Source organism: Penaeus vannamei, chromosome 7 (assembly GCF_042767895.1).
Source record: "Penaeus vannamei isolate JL-2024 chromosome 7, ASM4276789v1, whole genome shotgun sequence".
Classification (NCBI taxonomy): domain Eukaryota; kingdom Metazoa; phylum Arthropoda; class Malacostraca; order Decapoda; family Penaeidae; genus Penaeus; species Penaeus vannamei.
Window position 1 is genome coordinate 47103534 of NC_091555.1, and position 20000 is coordinate 47123533.

At 35.6% G+C, this 20000-nt stretch overlaps 3 protein-coding genes across 3 annotated transcripts in view; 1 reads left to right on the plus strand and 2 right to left on the minus strand.

Annotated features, from left to right (window-relative positions):
• LOC113812176 (Protein C kinase 53E) overlaps positions 1–4937 on the plus strand; it is a 94495-nt gene extending 89558 nt beyond the window's left edge. The window contains exon 10 of the mRNA XM_070123835.1: positions 1–4937. This exon is cut by the window's left edge and continues 1974 nt beyond it. The gene's annotated coding sequence lies outside the window, so the exon portion shown is untranslated.
• Positions 4938–5379: 442 nt separating this feature from the next.
• Positions 5380–12144, minus strand: Tim10 (translocase of inner membrane 10). Its single transcript, XM_027364018.2, has 3 exons — positions 12011–12144; positions 8201–8643; positions 5380–6259 (listed from the first exon to the last, which is right to left on the minus strand). The coding sequence occupies exons 2-3, from the start codon at positions 8371–8373 to the stop codon at positions 6142–6144; spliced, it is 291 nt and encodes a 96-aa protein (XP_027219819.2). The 5' UTR covers positions 8374–8643; positions 12011–12144; the 3' UTR covers positions 5380–6141.
• A 4183-nt stretch (positions 12145–16327) lies between these two features.
• Positions 16328–20000, minus strand: part of LOC113812179 (organic cation transporter protein) — a 29516-nt gene continuing 25843 nt past the window's right edge. The window contains exons 9-12 of the mRNA XM_070123824.1: positions 19730–19917; positions 18979–19139; positions 18271–18455; positions 16328–17551 (exon numbers count right to left, since the gene is read on the minus strand). Of these exons, the coding sequence (XP_069979925.1) occupies positions 17300–17551; positions 18271–18455; positions 18979–19139; positions 19730–19917 (786 nt within the window). The 3' untranslated portion in view covers positions 16328–17299. The remainder of the gene's footprint in view (positions 17552–18270; positions 18456–18978; positions 19140–19729; positions 19918–20000) is intronic.

Below are 20000 nucleotides of genomic sequence, written 5' to 3' on the forward strand. Positions count from 1 at the left end.
AAACATTTTTGTCTTCAGTAACATAATGGGTATTATTGGCAAAAAAGAGAATGAATGAAATGCAAATTGCAATTTTGTATATTTTTTTATCATTTTGACCTGATTCTGAACACTATAAGCACTGTACCTGTATATTTTTTTGATACAATTGCATAAAAGAAAAACATTTGTCCTGTAGATTTTCAACAAATTAGTTCCATAATGCAATAAATGCATTCCTTATGTATTGGTGTTATTAGGATATTTTTGCATGTGTATTTATTTGTACCATGCATTCAAAACTGTATGTCTTATTTCACAGAAAGATTCTCAACACTTGTGATTGAATATAAAGTGAACCTTGACTTCCTGGTAATTACTATTTTTTATCAACTTGAGTGTGAGATATAACATTGAAGGTGCAGATAATAAGTCTTTGCTGAAAACAAGCTAGCATTTTGATTTTTAGTAATGTAGAATGCAGGGGGATCTGATTCAGGAGTCAATGAAAAGGAAATAAAACAATACTTTGTAAATTATTAGATTAGTTGACTAAATATCAGTAATATTGAAACATTTTGATACTTTTTGTGATTGTCTTAAATCCTTATACTTTCATGAAACTTCAAGAAATACTATTCCTCTATTTAATTTAATATATATATAATTGATTTTTTATCATGATAAACTTGAGCTTATCAGCTATGATATGTATGATACCTGTTAGTATTATCACTACCCTACAGCCTTTAATAGTATTTTAGTAATGAAAAAGTATCTATGCTGCTGATAAATTCCAGTGTCAGTACCAAAGAAGAAGCAGGCTAATATAAGATAACATGATGTATATTATTCATATTTCCTTCTTCCATTATCACATATACAAAGTACCAACTTCCTTTAGGTATTAGTATTTCTTTAAACAGCCTTCATAATAGTGAAAGTGAAAATCTGGCCTACCACTTCACCTTACGGTATTGGTTTTATTTTCGGTGTGAATGATCAGGTCTGTAGTGATAACCTTTCATGCTCTTAATGTGTATGAGTCAAAAACCATTAGCTTTTGTAGTTTTTATCTTCCACTATGTATCTTTAAAAGTTAAGGTTAAGATCAAAGGCTTATATGATTTTCTACATATGCCCCGCAGTGTGTTCTGCACATCAGGAGGAAAGATAGTTAAACAGTATTAAGCTAAGAGGTATGGATAAGATGCAGAAAGTTCCCAAATTATCTCCATACGCACTGTGGCTAGAATGATACCATACCTGGGATGTGAATATTTTTGCATAGATGATTGAGGCACTCTTTGTTTTTTAAGATGCATATGGTATAATTTTTTTTTCTTTTCTTTTTTATTCCTTTATTCCTTTTATGAAAATTAATCTCTTCCAAGTCATAGCAACTCAAGTCTTGATATTTTTTCTTTGAAAAAGTTGTTCCTTTTATTTTCATATTCAGACATGTCATAATATAATTGCATAGTAGGTATTCATTCCACAGTGAAATATTTGTACAATACTTGTGAGTGTATAAGTATTTTGTTTCTTGGATTATTTTTCACATATATATTTCTTTAAAGTAAAAGCTTAAAATTGCTGCACATACTAAGCTGCTTTTTTCATGCCTCTTTAATAAGCCTCTTTTAGTTTGGTGTTCATCTCGTTGTTTTATACCATCAATCAAATGATGAAATTATTGTAAGCAAAATTTGCTGAATTGTTAACAGGAATGTGTATCTTGAGCAGTGTGGGGAAACTGTTTGTGGTTTTGTTAACCTTTGTGGTAGAACTCTATGACTTTTTCACATTCACATTTGTGATATATTTAGAAAATCATCAGAAATGTGATATCATTCCATGTCCACATCCACAAATTATTACATTCTGTGTCCCTACACTGCCAATCATATACAAAACCCTAAATATGTATCAGTGCTGTATACCTATCAAGAGTGGCGTTGTGTCTATTTATATAAGTATTTTACTTATTTTAAAAGAGGGAGAAGCGTAATTACACAATCTAATGTTGTAGGTTGTGTGGGATTTAGAAGTGCATCTCCTTGGTAGCATTGCCTGAGAGGTTGTTCATTAGGAGTCTGAAACTTGAAGAATTAATGTTAAGAGATTATTGGCAGAAGTATAAACAGCTGTTGGCCAAAGAAGATCAAATATACAAGTTGCATTGCATATTGGCTCCCAATAAGAGAATTGTCCAAGTTCAAGAAAATTTTTGGCAGTGAGGCTGAATTTATAGGAATGTAAACAGTATTGAATGAAATTGACAAGGAATGTTATGCTATGTAGGGAGATTCTCACATGTTTCCCACACACATTTTATAGTTCCCTTTGTGTGTACAGTTTTATCAACTTGACACCAGAAATAGTTGAATTACTGTTTGTTTAACATGTGCCTCATTTAAAATCGTTCTTTTAGAGTCTAATATTAGCAGCTGTTTATGATACATGAAAAATGTAAAAGTCCTTATTTCTTGGCTATGATATAAATTTCCTTTATTTCAAAACCTTATAGTGCATATGGAAATTTTAGCTTATGGTTTCTAGTTACGTCATGTCCACAGGGTTACCGGTTGACTGTCTGGTCATCTGGTGTCATGTTGCTTTTCTATTATTGTAGGGCATAGTTCCGTCTTGCTTGCAACGACAGAGGAAGTCTTCTATTCTTGGGCACATTGCTCCCATAAAATTCTAGGTCCATTTGTGACATCACTAGATTATGATTTATGGGCTTTAACTGAATAAATATTTTTGTAAGGATATTTTTATGTGAACGCAGAGGCTATGAGTTACCTTACAGAATTAACCTTAAAAAAAGCCTTGCACGGATAGGGATATGTGAATAGGCGTTTTACACAGAATGAAAAACTGCCAGATCTGCTGCATGTAGCATTTTATAAGTTTCACATTAGATTTCCTTTGAAAGATCTTCCTTGTAACTTTTGATTGGAAGTTATTTGTATTAGGTAGTATATAAATTGTCTCTATTCTTGCAGCCTGAGTTCTAGAAGTTGTGGTGGCTTATTCAGAACATTCCATGACATTAGCATGAAATCAAAATAGATTTTTGATCTGTAAGACAATTTTGGTAGATTTTTAAATAATTTAGAATTAAGTGCAAATATTATTGGCAAAAATTGATTTTAAAATTCACTTTCAATTAAATGGACAATTTGAATTTTTTGAATGATTTAATAGTTTAGTTGAAAGAATATTTAAGTATCCTAAAATCTCTAAAAAATTGTTTTATGCTTCCATTAATCCAATACATGGAACAAGTGATACATGCTTGCTGTATTGCAAGCTACGACCTACTTTGTTATTCTTTGTGCTACTGTTGAAGCTATTATTTGGGTCCAAAGACAGATGGTATATGTAGGTGTAGCAGATGGATGTCTGTATTTATCATGATAATTTTACTATTTCATGTATCTGAGTGTTACATGAAGCATTAATGGGAGGGATTTTCAGGGAAAATATATGGATAAAGAAGACTGAAGCAAGTGCATGAAGCAACCCTTCATGTGTGAATATTTACCTTTTCTTTGAGAACATCTTTATATCATGGATCAAACATGAGTTGCTTTAGAAATTTTAGCTATTCTTGTTTCTAAGACCATGATGAAAAGAGCTTGAGAATCTTTGTACAGAGAGATACCTTAAAACATTGGCCAAAGCTCTAGAATATTAATATCAGGGCAGTAAAAGTATCTCAGACATATGTCTTCTTGTTTTGAATCTGTAATCAAATAAAATTTGTTGAGACATTAATCTCTAGTTTAGTTAATCATATTTAGCAATAATGGAAGATAACTGGGAATATTCATGTATATTTTCAGTGTTCATGTATGTAATTGTTTCCTAATTGTTTCAAATGTATTCTTTTACATAAAGCCTGGTTGATGAATTGAATATTACTTGAAGTTAGTATTAATATATTATTTGTACTAAAGTGACTTTTGTCTCACAAGCTTTCAAGATCTTATAAGGATACAACTACTTAAAATGGAATGGAGGTAAAAGATATTTCTAAGGAGTGCTCTTGTACATAATTCTCAGTGTCTCGTTTGTGGCCAAAGTTATCAGTATTAATCCTAAGATCTTAAAAGCATACTATTTTAGGTTATTCAGAACTGGAGTAAGACATTACTCCTAAACTAGTACAGTCAGGCAGAGTTTGGGAGTGGCAAAACTAAAGCTACTTTGTATTTTCAGCATCAGGACTCCTATTTGTAACTTGGCCAAGATTGTGAAAAATGAAGACATTTCTTGTGTACATACATATTTTATGTTTGATTATATGATTTTAATGCAGACATGTTAAGTAAGAAATACTAATGGCAACTTTAGTTTTGCTGTTGCCAATTGTTCTCTTTACAGTGCAATTGCATGAAGCTCATCATATATTGTCTTTTCTTCCAGTCTGAGTGTCTGATACTCTAATGTGTTACCTTAAGTCTTAATAGTGTTGTAGCTAATGGTAGATGTAAAACAGAAATTCTATCATTAGCTCCCAACTAGTAAACATGAAATCTTATTACTGATTTATCTGTCTGTAATATAATTTTTGTGACAATTCTACATAAGTACACATTACTTGAATAATCATTGCTACCAACTTAAATAGTGATAAAATTAATTCCTTTTCTGTGTAGGACTCCATAATAATAATAAACACATCAATGTTGATGTTAAATGATTCTTGTGTGCTATTCCATTCAAGCCTATTTCTAATGTTAGATCAGAAAACTAGGTTTTCTTATATATTAGTAAGGGTCTCTAACCTAAGGAGTTTTTTGCCATGACCTCATCCTTCTGCTCTGTTCCTCTACAGTAACTGGCCCATGTTGCCAACTGTTACCAGTGTGTACTGTGTATATATGCATCCATTATTAGGTCATTTGTTGTCTTGTTGAGCCTGCCAAATATATCATGTAGACATGTATGTATTTTTATTATCCTTGTTATTTCTATCTTCACATTTGCAATACTGTATATTAGAAGAGTAATCTTACACTCAAGAATATGTGTCACAACTGGCAGTCAAAAAGAAAACAAAAATCAATGAATTAACTGGTACAACTATTTAACACTGATTTTGAATCTTGATTATGAGTCGTATCTTTATATATATTGCTGGCTTTCCACCTTTTATCTTAATATTGGTGCATTATGGCCTTGTATCCATAATAATTTTTTTTTTTCTACTATGAAAGCAAACTTCAGCTCTTCTGTTCCAGTACCTGTGGTAATATTGAGATGACTCGGAATCAGTTATATGGAAATACAAAAGTGTACTGTTTCTCAAAAAAATTTCCACCATTAAATCTGAGAATATAAATAATAGCTATATAATTCAGGAAAATATAAGTGAAACAAATTCTATAATGAAAGAGTAAATTTTTAATGGCTTCAAAATAAAAAAGTATCATGACAAATACATGTAAATTACCGGTTGTCATCTATGATTTTAATAAAACAAAAACTTCAAAGAGCAAAATGTAAATAGCCACCTTAATGTGAATTTTAAAATGAATACTTAGACGAATCCTTGTAACTTGATACTGAAATAAAACCAATATCCAAAACCATCTTTTATTACTCTACATTTTCCTCACCTTGCCAAATACTGGTGGAACATACTGCTTTTTAAATCCTTTTCATTATTAAGTTTTATATAGTTTCATGAAAAACTATTTTGACATCAGTACAAAGCTGGAAGCTGCAATAACCACCAGCTATAAAGTACAGCATCCTTTGATTATTCTCAGCACTTCTATGCAAGAAAATAAACATGTATTCAGATCAATTAATACAATAAATCATGTCTATAAAGCTTTATTTACAAAGGCTTTTAAGTGTCCATTACCTCTTTTATTAAAATTGCTTCCCAACTTTAAACCAATCTTATTTCAGATAATTTTAAACACTGTACAGTACACTACATCTATGGATATAAACCAAGTTAATTTTTGTTCTAATGCATTTATAAAACAAAAGACAAGTTAAGAATACAAATATTGATCAAAATGTATAAAAAAATAATAATAATGATCACAATGTTTTAAATTTTTAACCTATTATAAATGCCCTGATTTAACTTCACTGCAACACTATACAAAATTCAGTTTATACTATTTAGAAATGTTATTTTACAAGACCCTGTTGTGCCGCCATCTTTTTCAAAGCCTCTTCGTCTTGAGTTGACATGTTCTGGAGCTTTTTACCCACTCGTTCATGGATTTCCCAGTATTTTGCCACGCATCTGAAATGCAGAAGAGAGGTTTCCTTCACATACAGTACAATGTCTTTTTTACATAAGAAAAGTGATGCTCTGCAGCTGTACATATGAACTTAATATAGAGATAAGAGGAAAAAGTAATATCAACAAATGTACTCCACAATATTTTTAAAAATCTTACATAATCACCCCCTGTAGCCAGCTTTTTATCAGATTAACCCACCACTGTTGTGTCTACTTTAGTATTTTGTTAAATGTCTACACACTGATGGCTCCACAAACACTTAGTCACCAAGGATCCAATCAGTAGACCTACTCACCTCACCTGATATTCATGCTGCTGTTATTATCACAGTCAATAAAGTTATTATAATGTTATTGACATTACTAACCACAATATAAGATACCAGAGAATATTTTAAAAATCAAGGAAAAGGGTAAACAGGGGAGGTACTCTAATGAGGCTCAATGGTGACTTGGTACTAGTGGAGCAATCTATGTGTAAAAACAATTAATAAACTACACTCACAGTGGGCATGTCATGTACGGGTAATAGGTTTACTCGAGCGGCCACTCTGACAGGTGTGCAGCTTGCAGACTGGGAGCACACGAACACTCGTATGCAGTGATAAGACTCCGTGATTCCAACTTTGCAAAGTTATTGTCTATTTTTCTGCATAAGCATTTTTAGCTTTTTTCTCATTTTCTAATATTTATATATGTCATTTTATTTGCTTTATCCAGATGATAACAATGTTTTCCTTATACAGACTCCATATCATCTCTAATACTTGCAATAATGATAACAAATAATATTTTGTTACTTGTCATTTCTATAATTTTTCATAATATTAATTTTCTGTAATATAACAAAGGATCCTGTGCATGGAAACAGCATACTTCCTGGAGCTAGTGCTCTTTCAGATATTGCTCACTGATGGTACATTCTGCACTCGTTTATCAATTGAAATAATGCAAAAAACCCTTCCTAAATGCCCAAAGAGTTTAATCATCCTCCAAGAGCTTTGTGTACACATCGAAAGTCATTCCCATTACACCAGCCTTCAGCCAACATTCTCATGATGGCAGGTTCCCATCAACCTGGCCCTCAGCCAAATTTCCCTATGACAGCAAGTTCATGTCAGCCAAAAATTTTCATGACGTATTAGTCACACCATCCAGATCATAGGAGTTAACCCACTCGATTCTGGTGAATTGACCATCATATAATGAAATTTGGCAGTGTGCTGGATGATAGGAATATACTGTCATGGAAAAATTTGGCAGAGCTCCAGGGTGATGGAAATGACTTACCATGAGTGCACAAAGGGCTTAGAGGAAGATTTGACAGCAGGCATTTAAGAAGGGGTTCCTGCATTATTTCCACTAATAAATGAGTGTGGAATGTACCATCCATGACCATTGCTTGGAAGAGCACTGTCTCCAAGGATACCATTTCTATCTTAGGATCCTGTTACTGCCCATGGTGACTGGTGGTACAAGCTGTTTAAAATGAAAATATTTTTGAAAATGCACAAATAACAAAATGTTAATATTGTCATTTCAGATTTGTAGACTACCTAGAGAGATGATATGAAGTAAAAAAATCTAATACCTTCTTGATGTAGCATATCAAAAGACAAATATACACCTTTGAAAAAAACAAAAATGCAAAAAACTCTTAAGCAGAAAAAGCGACAATAAAATTGCAAAAGTGAGGCGAGGAGTCTTGATACCACAATATTCATGTGGGCCAGGGCTACAAGCCACACACCCAGGGAAGTCACCACTAAAGTATACCTAATACCTGGAAATGGGCCTTGTGCAGGCTGCAAGGCACCAGGATCCAATGGGTTAAATACATGTGATAAGAACATTATAAACCATTAGATATTTACAAGTAAAGGAACTATAGGTTAAAATCTGCACACCTTCAGTGCACTCATACAAAATACCAAAGCTCACCTGTCAATACACACAGCTTCTCCCTTTGCTATTTCAGAATCCTTGTACTTCGTTGGAATGCATTTTTTATGACACGAGTTTGTCATTCTCGTGTACATGTCAGACATCATTTCTATCTCTAGGTCTTGGACCAGCTTCATCTGGTCATCATTCAGAGATGGTAGACCAGCCATTTTTTAAGTTTTTGTTAGTCGCAGATAAACAAAACTTTGGCTTCGCTTTTCAGCCTTATATCAGAGAGCTGTGTAGCAGGAAAAGTATCTAATGGATTTCACTGATAGAAGTCGCCGTTTCTTTATCCTGTGAAACTTCTCTTGGCTTCGTACTCTCCAGTGTTTGCGTTTCTCATGCGATCTCGAATTTTCATAGCCTCTCTCCGCTGAGCATCAACAACTGATTTGGTGAGTATAAATCCACCAACACCCAAGGTTATGACACTGACCCTGCAAATTAAAACAGGGAATTAGCAAAATGATAATAAATAAGTCACACATATAACTAAAGAATAACTAGAATATTATGTAGAACAAACCTATGAACCAAATCTCACCATAAGACATTCTAATCCTTACCATACAAGTTTTCAATCAAAAATGAAAGTCCAAATTATCAAATGAAATGAGCAAAAACATACTTGAATTTATTAGCCAGAACAATATTGCATTATCATCAACAAAAGGTCTAATAACAATGCAAAAGGAACTAAAATTGACTTGATTTTAACTTTACATTCTTTACCCTTTTGCGTCAGGATGGAATACACATACACGCCATGTCCCCTGCCATTTCTTTTATTAATTTTGTTTACACCTAGATGACTTTACAAGTGCTTAGTCAATTACTAGACCTACCTATAACAGTACTTAAAGTTGTTGATAATAACAATAATAATAAGAGTATCAATATAAACAGCATTAGAGAGAGAGAGAAAGAAGAAAGAAAAAAAGAAATAAGAAAGAAAGAAAGAAAGCAATAAATAAAGGAATAGGTAGCTCAACTCCTTGGTGCAACAAAATTCACAATAAACTATAGTGACCAGCTAATATACCCATTGCAAATTATTAAATCATCAAAGCAAATTAGAAAATAATGATACCAAAACACAGAATCATTCAAATAAATAACTTACTAAAAACATAAACATGAAATACTTTACATCAGAAAATAATTTGAATAATAATCTGAAAAAAACAACGACTGATGATAGAAATAAAAATAAAGAAATAAAGAAATAAAATAATAAAAAACAAATAATAAAAAACAAGAATAAAATAAATGCAAAACTAAAAATAAAATAAATGCAAAACTAAAAATAAAATAATGCAAAACTAAAAATAAAATAAATGCAAAACTAAAAATAAACAGAAATAAAAAAGAAAGCAAAAACTTTTCTGCCTCATTCCACTTTGAAATACCAACAAAAGAACAGGAAGAAGAAGAAGAAGAAGAAGAAGAAGAAGAAGAAGAAGAAGAAACAGGAGAAGAACAACAAAATTAGAAGAAGAAGAAGATGAAGTGGGAGAAGAAGAAGAAAATTAGAAGAAGAAGAAGAAGAAGAAGAAAATTAGAAGAAGAAGAAAGAAAAGAAGAGGAAGAAGAATAATTAAAAGAAGAAAAAGAAGAATTAAAAGAAGAAGAAGAAGAAGAAGAAGAAGAAGAAGAAGAAGAAGAAGAAGAAGAAGAAAATTAGAATAAGAATAAGAAAAAGAAGAGAAAGAAGAACATTAGAATAAGAATAAGAATAAGAATAAAATTAAAAGAAGTAGTGGAAGACAAGCAGCACCACTTCTACATGGGGGGGGGGGGGGGATTTCATTCATCGTAGGCATTTTAACGAGCAAAAAGAAAGTGGAAAATTACAATCCCAAGCCAATAATCTAATTTCATATGATGATGCAGAAAATAGAAAATAATGCTCCACCCCCGGACCCCCTCCCAATCACCATATTTCCCTATTGGGGGCTCATAACACACTGTCAAATCTTCTACAGCCAAATCTTGGGGAGATGTTACAGAGACCGAGACGCGTATATAGACATAAATGGACACCACCATCTTATAGAGCGGAAGAAATAGAGTGGGATAGAACAGTTTAAACTGCAGTGGCCTTATAGTCACTGCTAAATGATTAAAATATAACGCGCGCTCGCCTTTCAAATTCCAAATCCATCAGCTTGTTTACCTTGCGAAGAAAAACACAACACTTGCCCTTGAACGCAGCATTTCATTGTTGAACTAGTTTGTGTGTTATTACGCACTTGTCAAAACGATATTTGGCTAATTATCAGTCTGCTGTTACACATTTATGCCTTTAAGGTCTTTTATTAATACTATTATACATCATTTGCATATTTTAATACTTATCTATACCCTCATACAGAAATGTGTGCATCGAGTGTTTCACATTTTCTTGCTCATGCTGCCAGGTGTCACATGATGGCACGCGCTCACTTCAAGGTAAAATGCCAGTGAGAACTGTTGTGTTTCCAGTGTTGTGTTGATTCTGGGTTATTTTTAAGACTTTTACAGTGGCATCGAAGAATAATTACTTTAGTAACCATCCTAGTTTTATATCTGGGCCCATCAAGGGCTCCAAATGATGAAAAAAGTGATTAAAATCGAAACAATCCTGACAGTACAAAGAAGCAATGAAAGTTTGATGTTTCCCGATATAAAGGTATTTGGTTTATTATTTTACTGAGTGAATGAAGCTCTATCTTGCCGTACATACCGAACTGGATAGAATGTGTCCCGGGGGGTGTTAGGGGGCTCCGCTCTCCATCAACCCTCCCCTCAGCCAGTGCCTAAAGGGCATGCCTAGTTACAGCAATTTATATTAAAATATTAGGTTTGTTTATTGGTCAATATGTTTTTTGGGGAGCTTGCAACGTGTGAATTCCCGTAGAGTTTTGCTGAAAAGTGGGTTGGGTTCCCATAGTGTTTTTTTTTTCTGGCACATCAGCCTGTATAATTCTAAAGATAGCAGTTACATCTGTAGAGTTTCATTGGCCGATTTTAAGTGTTTTTTTGTGCTAGTTTTACAAATTTTTTCATCTTTATTCTTCTAATTTAAGCCCATTGTACCCCATAATTTCCCTGATATATTTCATGACCTACCCTGCTAACAGGACTATCAAATCAAGATCGTTGATGGAGAAATGGTACTCAATCTCCTGAACGATTCATTCTCTGAAGAAACAACGCCGAAAATCGATGAAATCACTGGATTTCCTGCAGAATTTTTTTTTTTTTTTTCGACTTAGTTTCCGGAGGATACATCAATCTCAGCAACATTCCAATACAGGTAAAGTTTACCTTGTACAATAAGGCTGTGTGAAACTGAAACTACATCTCTTAACAAATTGGACTTCAAACTGTTGACCTTTGAAAGGGTTAAAGGCTAATTAGAACTGAACACCGCCTTTACAAATTAATAAGTAAATCGGTGAAAAAGTTCCAGTCAAAATTGCACTGAAGGTTAATGCGTTACGTGTAGATAGGCCTACTCGTCTAGCTTCTATAAGGAGAGGTTTTGTCTGCATTTTGCCCTTTCGGAAGACTTTCAAACCCTCAATTTAATACTCCATTAATGTCTTATGATTATGTAATAGGATGATGTGGATAGTGGGTTTCCTGGGCTGTCTATTTGACGTTTATTCACATAATACGCAATATTTTTCGGCAAAACATACACAGGCCTATCAACATTTAGACCATTATTCTGCCATAAACTATCAAATCTACCCTACAAACACATATCAAACGATCGTTCATACATTGGACTCACCATCCAACGATAATCTTAGAAACCTTTGTACTAAACATGGGAGAAATTCGTTGATTTTCGAGCAGCAAAACTTGCAAACAGCATTACTCTCTCTTCAAGCCGGCGTCGTCTGCTCCCTCGTGTCGGCGCTTCGTTCACATCCCTCGTGCGTCTTTTCGTAACACACCCCCAGGAAGGAGTTTTACATAGAACTGTCATTTTTGTAGAAGGGTAGTCGTTTTTGAATTTTGAATTATCATTATTGAGTGATATGACGGGATGAGTGTTTTTTTTTATTCTTCTTCAAGACGGGTGTTGTGTTCCCCTTCTCTCGGACATGTCGCTTCGTTCACATCTTACCTATGGCTTTCGTAACATTGTTAGAGAAAATGGAATTTTGGGGGTAACTCTATTATATATTGATTATCTTAGTAAATTGTTACAGCTTAATAACAGATATTTGTCGAGTGTGCGAAGTGGAGTCTGGTCTCCGTGGAAGAAAGATACTGGACTTTGAGTGATTATTTCAAGAAACTATTAAATAAGGCTTACCTTCAGAAAGTAACATCTTAATCTGGATGATTATTATTGTTATTACTATTATGGAAATACTGTGACATAGTAATATGATTGATGATTATCGTCACCGAGGAAATGTTAAAAATCAATCTGATTATTTGCTTGAAAATCAACCTGGATTTATTTGGTTATTCATGTTGTCTACGCTGGTCAACTTCAGTGCCTCTCTTGCTTGGTCAAAAAACTGAAATGGGCCAAGCCATTTCGGTTATTTGCTCGTATGGAGATGAATTCTTGACAAGGTCCTAGATATTACGATTCAATTTCATTTCTTATAGACCGATTCGGTGTGACGTCACGAGTTGGAGTCGCCATTCCACTTGGTGAAAACAAACCCGTCGCTCGCAGATACCTCGCTATCATTGGAGGAAAATGGCGTATGAATCATTTGATTCTTCAAAAACCGAAGCGAAAAGGTGATATGAAGCAAAACTAGAAGCTGTGTAGCTGAAAGAGTACTCATATCGAAATCTGGATCGACGATCCTTCAAAATGACCTAAAATTGAATATTCTGACATCTACAACTATTCTGTCAATAAAGCAGATGATAATAATAATTATGTGATACCATAATTTGCTACAGTAATGTATGACTTTTAGCTATATAGAGTATTTTTCTTCCCATTTACTAGGTGTTTATGCAAAGGAAACTAAGAAGTCATGTATAGGCCTAAAGGCGCACAATGCATTTTTCTCTCTCCTCAATAATTTGACCTCAAGAGATAGGCCTTCTTCAATTGTTTCTTCTGCTGGACCATAAGACATTCCAGACACAAAGGCAACAGGCAACTGTATACCTGGTTTATTTTCATTTAATGGACAGTGCTTGAAGGCACTTGGGATAAAGTCTGGGTGAAGTGAATCCGGGGATGGTTTGCCTGTAAATATAAATTATGATAAATCAATTTATTACAAAAAAGGAATAAAATGAAAATAATAGAATTGCTTTTGTGCTTTTTAGAATATATGACTACTGCCAAAACCTAATGTCGACAATGTTGATCTTGTTTGGCCTTGATAGGTAGTGTAGATAGACAAGAGTTTGAAAGTAATTATCTGTCTCTGGAATTTGAAAAGGTGTAATATATTAATATGTAGATCAATAAAATGTTCTGAGCAGATGTAAACATTTTCCACCAGGCGTCCAAGCACTTCCATCAGCGTCCATGCGTTTCATGGCCTGTAGGCCTACCCATCACTTCCATTATTCAGGTTTCTTTTCGCGATCTGGAAATATATGAAACATTTCTTTCTCATCATGTTGTGGTTCGAACAACCAACGACAACACAATTCCTTGGCATTTTCACAAAGAAATGAAATTCGCAGAAAAATTCAGCGACTTTGTAAGTAAACGAGGGTTTGTTTTCACCAAGTGCTCGTTGCTAGGGGCGATTGCTAGGCGTTACCGAATCGGTCTATTGGTGCTGTTTCATTTTTCATTTTCGTACACGTTACACACAATCGCGTACGCGTACACACACAAATGCATGTATATGGTAGAAAAAAGAAAAAAAGAAAAAAAAGAAAAACACAGCACTGGCCCCTTTAGTCCGATTCGGCTCTGTCGCCCTTGCCTGAGGTCTTGGAGCTTAGAACGCTTTGTTTCTCTCTCTCACTCAGTCGGTCTGTATATATATATATATATATATATATATATATATATATATATATATATATATATGTGTGTGTGTGTGTGTGTGTGTGTGTGTGTGTGTGTGTGTGTGTGCACAGATATATTTATATGTACTTATAAAGGTGTGTCTATACACACACACACACACACACACACACATACACACACACACACACACACACACACACACACACACACACACACATATATATATATATATATATATATATATATATATATATATATATTATACATATGCATATGCATATGCACACGCACACACACACACACACACACACACACACACACACACACACACATATATATATATATATATATATATATATATATATATATATATATATATAGTCAGTATGAAGAGGTAGACTAAGACAGTCGTAAACAATTTCATGTTTATTTACAAACGGTTCGGAGATCAATCAACTCTCCATTATCAATGCTGTAATAATGAACCAAAAAGAGGCAATTAGACAAAACAATAAGGCTAAAGATAAAATGGTTCTTAAAAACATAATTAGAATAGGATCAGAACTTAAAAAATGAGTAAACACATGAGAACAAGAAAAAATATATATATACGGAGAAACAAATATAGTGAACAAAACGAAAAATCATGTAAGAATATAACCATAGTGAAATAATGATAAGGGATAAAACTAACCAATATCGGTGATAGCCAAGTGTGAAAACAGCTAATTGGTAAACAAGATGGTTGCAGTCGTCGAGTTGTTTAGTTCGGGTTTCGTCTTACGAATTAGTAAGGATTCCGAGATAATGAGATCTTGTCGTGAGGAGTGAGTGGCTAGTATATTGAAATCTGTGTTGGAGAAAGGATGTGAGTGATTATGGGAATGTTCTCTTATGGCCGAGAAGGATGGTCTGCTCAGCGGAAGCCCAGTACGAAAAGATCTGCCTTTATGTTCTAATATTCGGTGGTGTAACCATCGTGAATACGCAACGTTTGCAAAAAAACATGATAAACGCCTAAGTGGCAAACCCATAACGACATATATATATATATATATATATATATATATATATATATATATATATATATATATAGAGAGAGAGAGAGAGAGAGAGAGAGAGAGAGAGAGAGAGAGAGAGAGAGAGAGAGAGAGAGAGAGAGAGAGAGAGAGAGAGAGATATAAATCTATACATTAATATATATATAAATATATAAATATATATATATATATATATTAATGTATAGATTTATATCTATACTGTACATACATACATATATATGTATATATAAAAAAGTTTTCAAAGTAGCAGGCTATCTAGGTCCAAGTAGGGAAACGCCCGAAAGCCGAGCGTAAGAGTAATATTTTTTTCTTTATTGTCCTGCTAAAGTCCCGACGATCGAAAGGCCGACAATTTTTCGCTGGGTGCCACCTACTTTCGAACACCCTGTATATATATATATATATATATATATATATATATATATATATATATATATATATATATATATGTGTGTGTGTGTGTGTGTGTGTGTGTGTGTGTGTGTGTATACACACACTTCAATATAGATATGCATGTACATACATATATACACATACATACACAATGTGTATGTATATATGTATATATATACATATATGTGTGTATTCATATATATATATATATATATATATATATATATATATATATATATATATATACAAATATCTGTATGTATATGTGTATAATGATATTTAATAGTATCATCTTAATAGCATGTCTTGGATGAAAAAAACAAGACTTTTTAAAAATACTTTATTTTGCCATTTCACATAAAAATGTCTTTCACTTCACATTCCTTGTACTAAACTAATTCATCACACATATTCACATCAATCTCTGTAATCTCTGCTTATATTTAATTAAATTTAAACACAACCAATGTGAATTCGCAAGAGTTTTCTTACACTTTTCACAGTGCAAAAGTTTTAAAAAAAGAAAAAAGAAGAAATGCAGAATTTCTTGGGATAATTGATGATTTTTACAGATGTTATAACAAATGTGTGGTAAAAATGTTTTATTTATAGATTGTTTTGACTTAATAATGTATGGATTATGAGTTGTTCTTGCAATACACAACTACTGTGCCGCTGCAAGAAACTTTCTAATATTTTTCAGTCTTATTTTATTTTTTTTATTTGCATTCCTCCTTACAATCTACTGCCCCTCCATCAGTGAGAATCACAAAATATATATACTCATTGATATCTCTATAAAACTTATGATAAAACGCGAAATGTTGTGAAGCTGATGATATCTGAATCCGAAAAGATGAACACGATGATGAAGTAGATATGCACAACATCTGACAATTGAAGAAAAAAAATGAAATGGATTTTTATGATCATTGAAAAAAGAGGATGAAAACATGATTACTTTGGCTTCGAAAAATCTTGCGACAACTGCGCACGCTGATTGACTCAATCTTTCTCTTACAACTGACTTCACAACCATGATCACTAATACTATTAATGCAGACTTTTCAACACTCTCATTATAGTAATACAGACTTTTCAACACTTTTTATAAACTTATTTTATATCTAAGCCATTCATCGACGCGTAAGTCATTAATTTATTTTTCTTGACTGCACACATCACGGGACAAAATTATGCTGACGGTGTAAGCTGTTTTGAGCATTTTAACAGCTGGCAATTGAAAATAAAAATAAAATTGAAAGGATCTTAAGCTAAGTTTGCAAAGGAGTCCTTGCTTCATACTAAACGAAGCTGGTAGAGTAGAAATGAATCAATGATTTGACAATTCATGATCTTCAGATATCGCGTGTTGGCAATTGATACAATCCCTCACACTTCGGTATTCGCTGAAGAGCAATTATATACACACGAGAGGCGAACGTTCGTGAAATCATTCATCTTTCCTCCAAACCATTCGTTGAAATCATGTTAAGTTCCAGATTTTCCTGTCCGCGAACCAAAACACGGGTCATGTTAAGTCATACGCCAGTTGACCACCGGGAAATAAAAATATATAAGATTAAATAAAACGCCCTGTTGGCCATTGTGATCAATTAAGTTCCTATGAAAGCCTCTCGGTAAACTACTTGAGCAAAAGGAAGACTTTCAGCTCCCTCAGACGGACGAACACGGACATGCCTCATCCTTCTCGTCCTGCTGATCCTTCCGCAACGAGGAGCTAATATCATCCGACTCGATACTACTCCTCGAGGACGACTTGCCACTGTCTCCGTAGATGAATTCCAGCTGTTCCACGGTGTCTGCGAGGGGCTTGTGGTTCGACTCGGGCAGCAGGAGGGCGAAGCCGCTTCCCATGGCTGCACAGGCGCCGAACATCACCGACGGCGACCACCAGTAAGACGTTGCCTGGAAGAGTGGGAGGTGCGTGGTTCATCTCTCTTTTCTTTCTTTCTGTCTTTCTTATTTTGTCTTTCGTTCTCTCTCTTTCTCCTCTCTCCTCTCTCTTTCTCTCTCGCTCTCGCTCTCGCTCTCTCTCTCTCTCTCTCTCTGTCTCTCTCTCTCTCTCTCTCTCTCTCTCTCTCTCTCTCTCTCTCTCTCTCTCTCTCTCTCTCTCTCTCTCTCTCTCTCTCTCTCTCTCTCTCTCTCTCTCTCCCTTCCTCTCTCTCTTCCTCACTCCCTCCCTCCTTCCCTCTCTCTCCCTCTCTCTCTCCGTCCCTCTCTCTCTCCGTCCCTCTCTCTCTCCGTCCCTCTCTCTCTCCGTCCCTCTCTCTCTCCGTCCCTCTCTCTCTCCGTCCCTCTCTCTCTCCATCCCTCTCTCTCTCCCTCAATCTCTCTCCCCCTCCCTCTCTCTCTCCCTCCCTCTCCCTCTCCCTCTCCCTCTCCCTCTCCCTCTCCCTCTCCCTCTCCCTCTCCCTCTCCCTCTCCCTCTCCCTCTCCCTCTCCCTCTCCCTCTCCCTCTCCCTCTCCCTCTCCCTCTCCCTCTCCCTCTCTCCCCTCTCCCTCTCCCCCTCTCTCTCTCCCTCCCTCCTTCCACATTCCACATCTCAATCCCACCAGTAAAACAACCTTTACTCCAAACCTTTCACCCCAAATCACGTCACGTCACGTCACGTCACGTCACTCACCAACACATCAATGATGAAAGGAGAGATGATGGATCCCAAACGAGCCATCATGGACGACATGTTGAGACCTCTGGAGCGCACACAGGTCGGGAAGAGCTCGGAGGAGACCAGGTACATGAGGCCGTAGCTCGCCGTGATGAAGAGCTTCCCGACCAGCGCCAGGGAGAAGATCATCCACGTGTAGCCTGAGGAGGGAGAGAGAGAGGGAGAGATGAGTTTCATTTTGGTGGGGATGTTGGTTTTTTTTGAGGGGTTGGGGGGTGGGAGGGGGGTGGCGAAGGATTTGAGGGTGGGGGGTTTTGTTTTTTTTATATTTTTTGATATGGTCTTTGTGTGTTTTTTTTATTTTTTATTTTTTTTTTGGTTTTGGGTTTGTTTTCTATTTTCTTTGGTTTCCCCTTCTCTCTCTTCCCTTCTTTTGATTCTTCTTTTCTTTCTATTTCTCTGTCTCCCTCCCTCATTTTCTTTCATCTTATGTAATACGAGATAATCAATCAATCATTATAATCCATCCAGTTTAAGATTAAAAAAAAGCATCGAATCCAAACAAACATAAACAACAAAAGACAAACTTGGACACACTGATACTAACACGGAAAAAAGTGACATTCTTTTTAAAGATTGGAGTGACACAATCCTCCCATCCAGACCATAACACATCTCAGTCACATCTTTTCTCTCGACAGTTCACCAATCAGTGTCTTTTACTTTTTGGCGTGGCGAGGATGGTGAGGATGGCGACGGCGCAGACGGTGAAGTTGAAGGAGAGGACGGAGCGCCTGCCGAAGCGTCCTACCACGGGGGTGAGGCCGCTGTAGCCGGGGACTTCCACGAGGGAGCTCAGGACCACGTAGAGGAAGGGGTCCTTGCTGTTGTGGAAAAAGGGGATTATTAGGTTCTGCTGAGGACCGCGTGAAGGAAGGGGTCCTTGCTGTTGGGGAAAAAGGGGAAGATTAGGTTCTGCTGAGGACCATGTAAGTGAAGGGGTTCTTGCTGTTGGGGAAAAAGGGATTATTAGGTTCTGCTGAGGACCGCGTGAAGGAAGGGGTCCTTTGCTGTTGGGGAAAAAGGGGATTATTAGGTTCTGCTGAGGACCGCGTGAAGGAAGGGGTCTTTGACGGGGAAGATTAGGTTCTGCTGAGGACCACGTGAAGGAAGGGGTCCTTGCTGCTGGGAAAAGGGGGGGATATTAGGTTCTGTTGAGGCTTATTATCATCTGGGATGGGGTGTTTGCATAGGGGTGTGCGAGTGTCTCCTTGTGGTTTGCATGTGTATGCGGGAAAGATTTATATAAATAAACCGGACGAATCTTTAAAAAAAAAATCATTCGTAGAGCTGTATGATCAACACCTGTAGCCTACTTCTTTCTCTCCTTCTTTCTCTATTTTTCTCTCTCTCTATCTCTCTTTAACCCAAGAGTTTCAGAAGCGAACTAAAAATCACAGGGACACCAGCCCACCTGTAAGTGGTACCGGAGAGGCTCATTCCCCAGTAGGTCAGCCCGGTGCAGAACCAGCAGCCGAAGAGCCCAATGGTGATCTTCCTGAGGGCGGGCGTGCGCACCAGCACCGTCACGTCCCTCCACCACCTCCTCGCGCGTCCGCTGAAGCCTTCTGCGTCCCTCGGTGTCTCCTTCTTATCGCTGCTCTGGGAATGGAAGAAAAATCAAAATGAATACGTATTATGAGGGGTTTTTTTCTAGTTTTTCTCGTATAGTTAAGCCAATTTTT